This window comes from Chrysochloris asiatica, unplaced genomic scaffold (assembly GCF_000296735.1).
Source record: "Chrysochloris asiatica unplaced genomic scaffold, ChrAsi1.0 scaffold00213, whole genome shotgun sequence".
In the NCBI taxonomy this organism is placed as follows: Eukaryota; Metazoa; Chordata; class Mammalia; order Afrosoricida; family Chrysochloridae; genus Chrysochloris; species Chrysochloris asiatica.
The window spans coordinates 224,441-226,121 of NW_006408731.1; the positions used below are offsets into that span (position 1 = coordinate 224,441).

General features: G+C 38.9%; 1 protein-coding gene across 1 annotated transcript; it reads right to left on the minus strand.

Moving 5' to 3' along the window:
• Positions 1-706: 706 nt before the first annotated feature.
• Positions 707-1,681, minus strand: LOC102838898 (olfactory receptor 14J1-like). Its single transcript, XM_006872841.1, has one exon. The coding sequence runs from the start codon at positions 1,679-1,681 to the stop codon at positions 707-709; it is 975 nt and encodes a 324-aa protein (XP_006872903.1).

Genomic DNA, 1,681 nt, shown 5'->3' on the forward strand with positions numbered 1-1,681 from the left:
GCCAGGTCTTTTCTCCTGAAGTTACTGAATGTGTTCACACTGCCAACCTTTTGGGTAGCAGCCAAGTTCCCCACTATTGTACCACCAAGGTTCCTTGAACAAATATGTAAAATTGGTATGTAAATAAATCAAAACTAAATTCGATGTTTGAAATTAAGTATAAATTATTTGCTTACTTGTTGGGGTTTGGGAAAATCACCGTTATTTTATTCTTTCTTTATTGTAATTCTGTCTGTTTAAAGAAAAAAAAAAAGTGTGCTTATAATTGTTGGTGTGTACACATTTGTGTCTGTGTCCATGTATATTGCTAAGGAAAGGAGAGTTGTTTTTGCTATGTCCCTAAATAGGATGTCTGTGTCTGTAAATCTTTTACTGGAGCAGAAAACATCATCTTTCTCCCAAAGAACAACTGTCGTGTTTGAACTTCTGACCTTGTGATTAGCAGTCCATTGGTATAGCACTATGAAAGGAGACAAGGGGGCCTATGATAAAATGATACACTTGTTTATTTTCTCTTTATTTGAAAAAATGAATAAATGGTTTTAACTACTAAATGAAAACATGTAGGGATTATGTGAAGAGTTTCCTTAACGACAGTGTTTACATTGTATCCTTAATCTGCAGAGGGGCGCAAATATCATTGGTTTTGTTATCATCACATATAGAAGGAATTCAATATAATTTAACATCTTCCTTATATAAAGTATTATTCAGCCATGAACAACAGGATAAGTATGATTTTTTTCTTGGTGAATTGTCCACCCAATAGTAACTTTCTGCAAGCTGCCTTCATGGCTTCATTCCTCAGACCATAGATAATAGGGTTGAGTATTGGAGGCATGACTGTATAAAAGATAGAAATCATAAGATCAAAAGTGGTTGGAGAATCTGAAGTTGGTTTTAGAAATGCAAAGGTACCTATGGAGAGATAAAATGAGACAACAAAGAGGTGGGGCAGGCTGGTAGAGAAGGCCTTGGATCTGCCCTCAGCAGAGGGTATTCTGAGTACTGTGGAGAAGATGTGGATATAGGAGAGGATAATGGAGGTTAAGCACATGAATGCCATCACAGACATAAAAGTTGTCACTCCAATCACTCCAAGGTAATCATTAGAGCAGGAGAGTTTTAGCAACTGGGGGATATCACAGAAGAATTGGTGAATTATTTTTTCCTTACAGAATGTGATGGAGAATGTGGCTATTGTGAACACGATTCCAGAGATGCATCCACTTAGCCATACAGCTATCAGAGCCCCCTGACACTTACTAGGATTCATGATGACCTCATAGTGCAGTGGGAAGCAGATGGCGGCATAGCGGTCATATGACATCACTGTGAGGATGGCCATTTCAGCCCAAGCCAGAGCTGTGAAGAAGAAAACCTGGAGTATGCATTGACCTTGAGACATATAGCCATCATCCTTTAGAGAATTGTCAATGGACTGGGGAACCGTGACAGAAATGGAGCAGATGTCCAGGAGGGAAAGATGTTTTAAGAAGTAATACATTGGGGCTTGGAGATGCTGGTCTACTGTGGTGATGATGATAATGATGAGGTTACTTGCTAAGGTTAATAGGTACACTGCCAAGAAGAGCAAAGCATGCAAAATCTGTAGCTCCCGAATGTCAGAAAACCCCATGAGGAGGAATCCGCTTATTGAGGTTATATTTGCCACTATCAT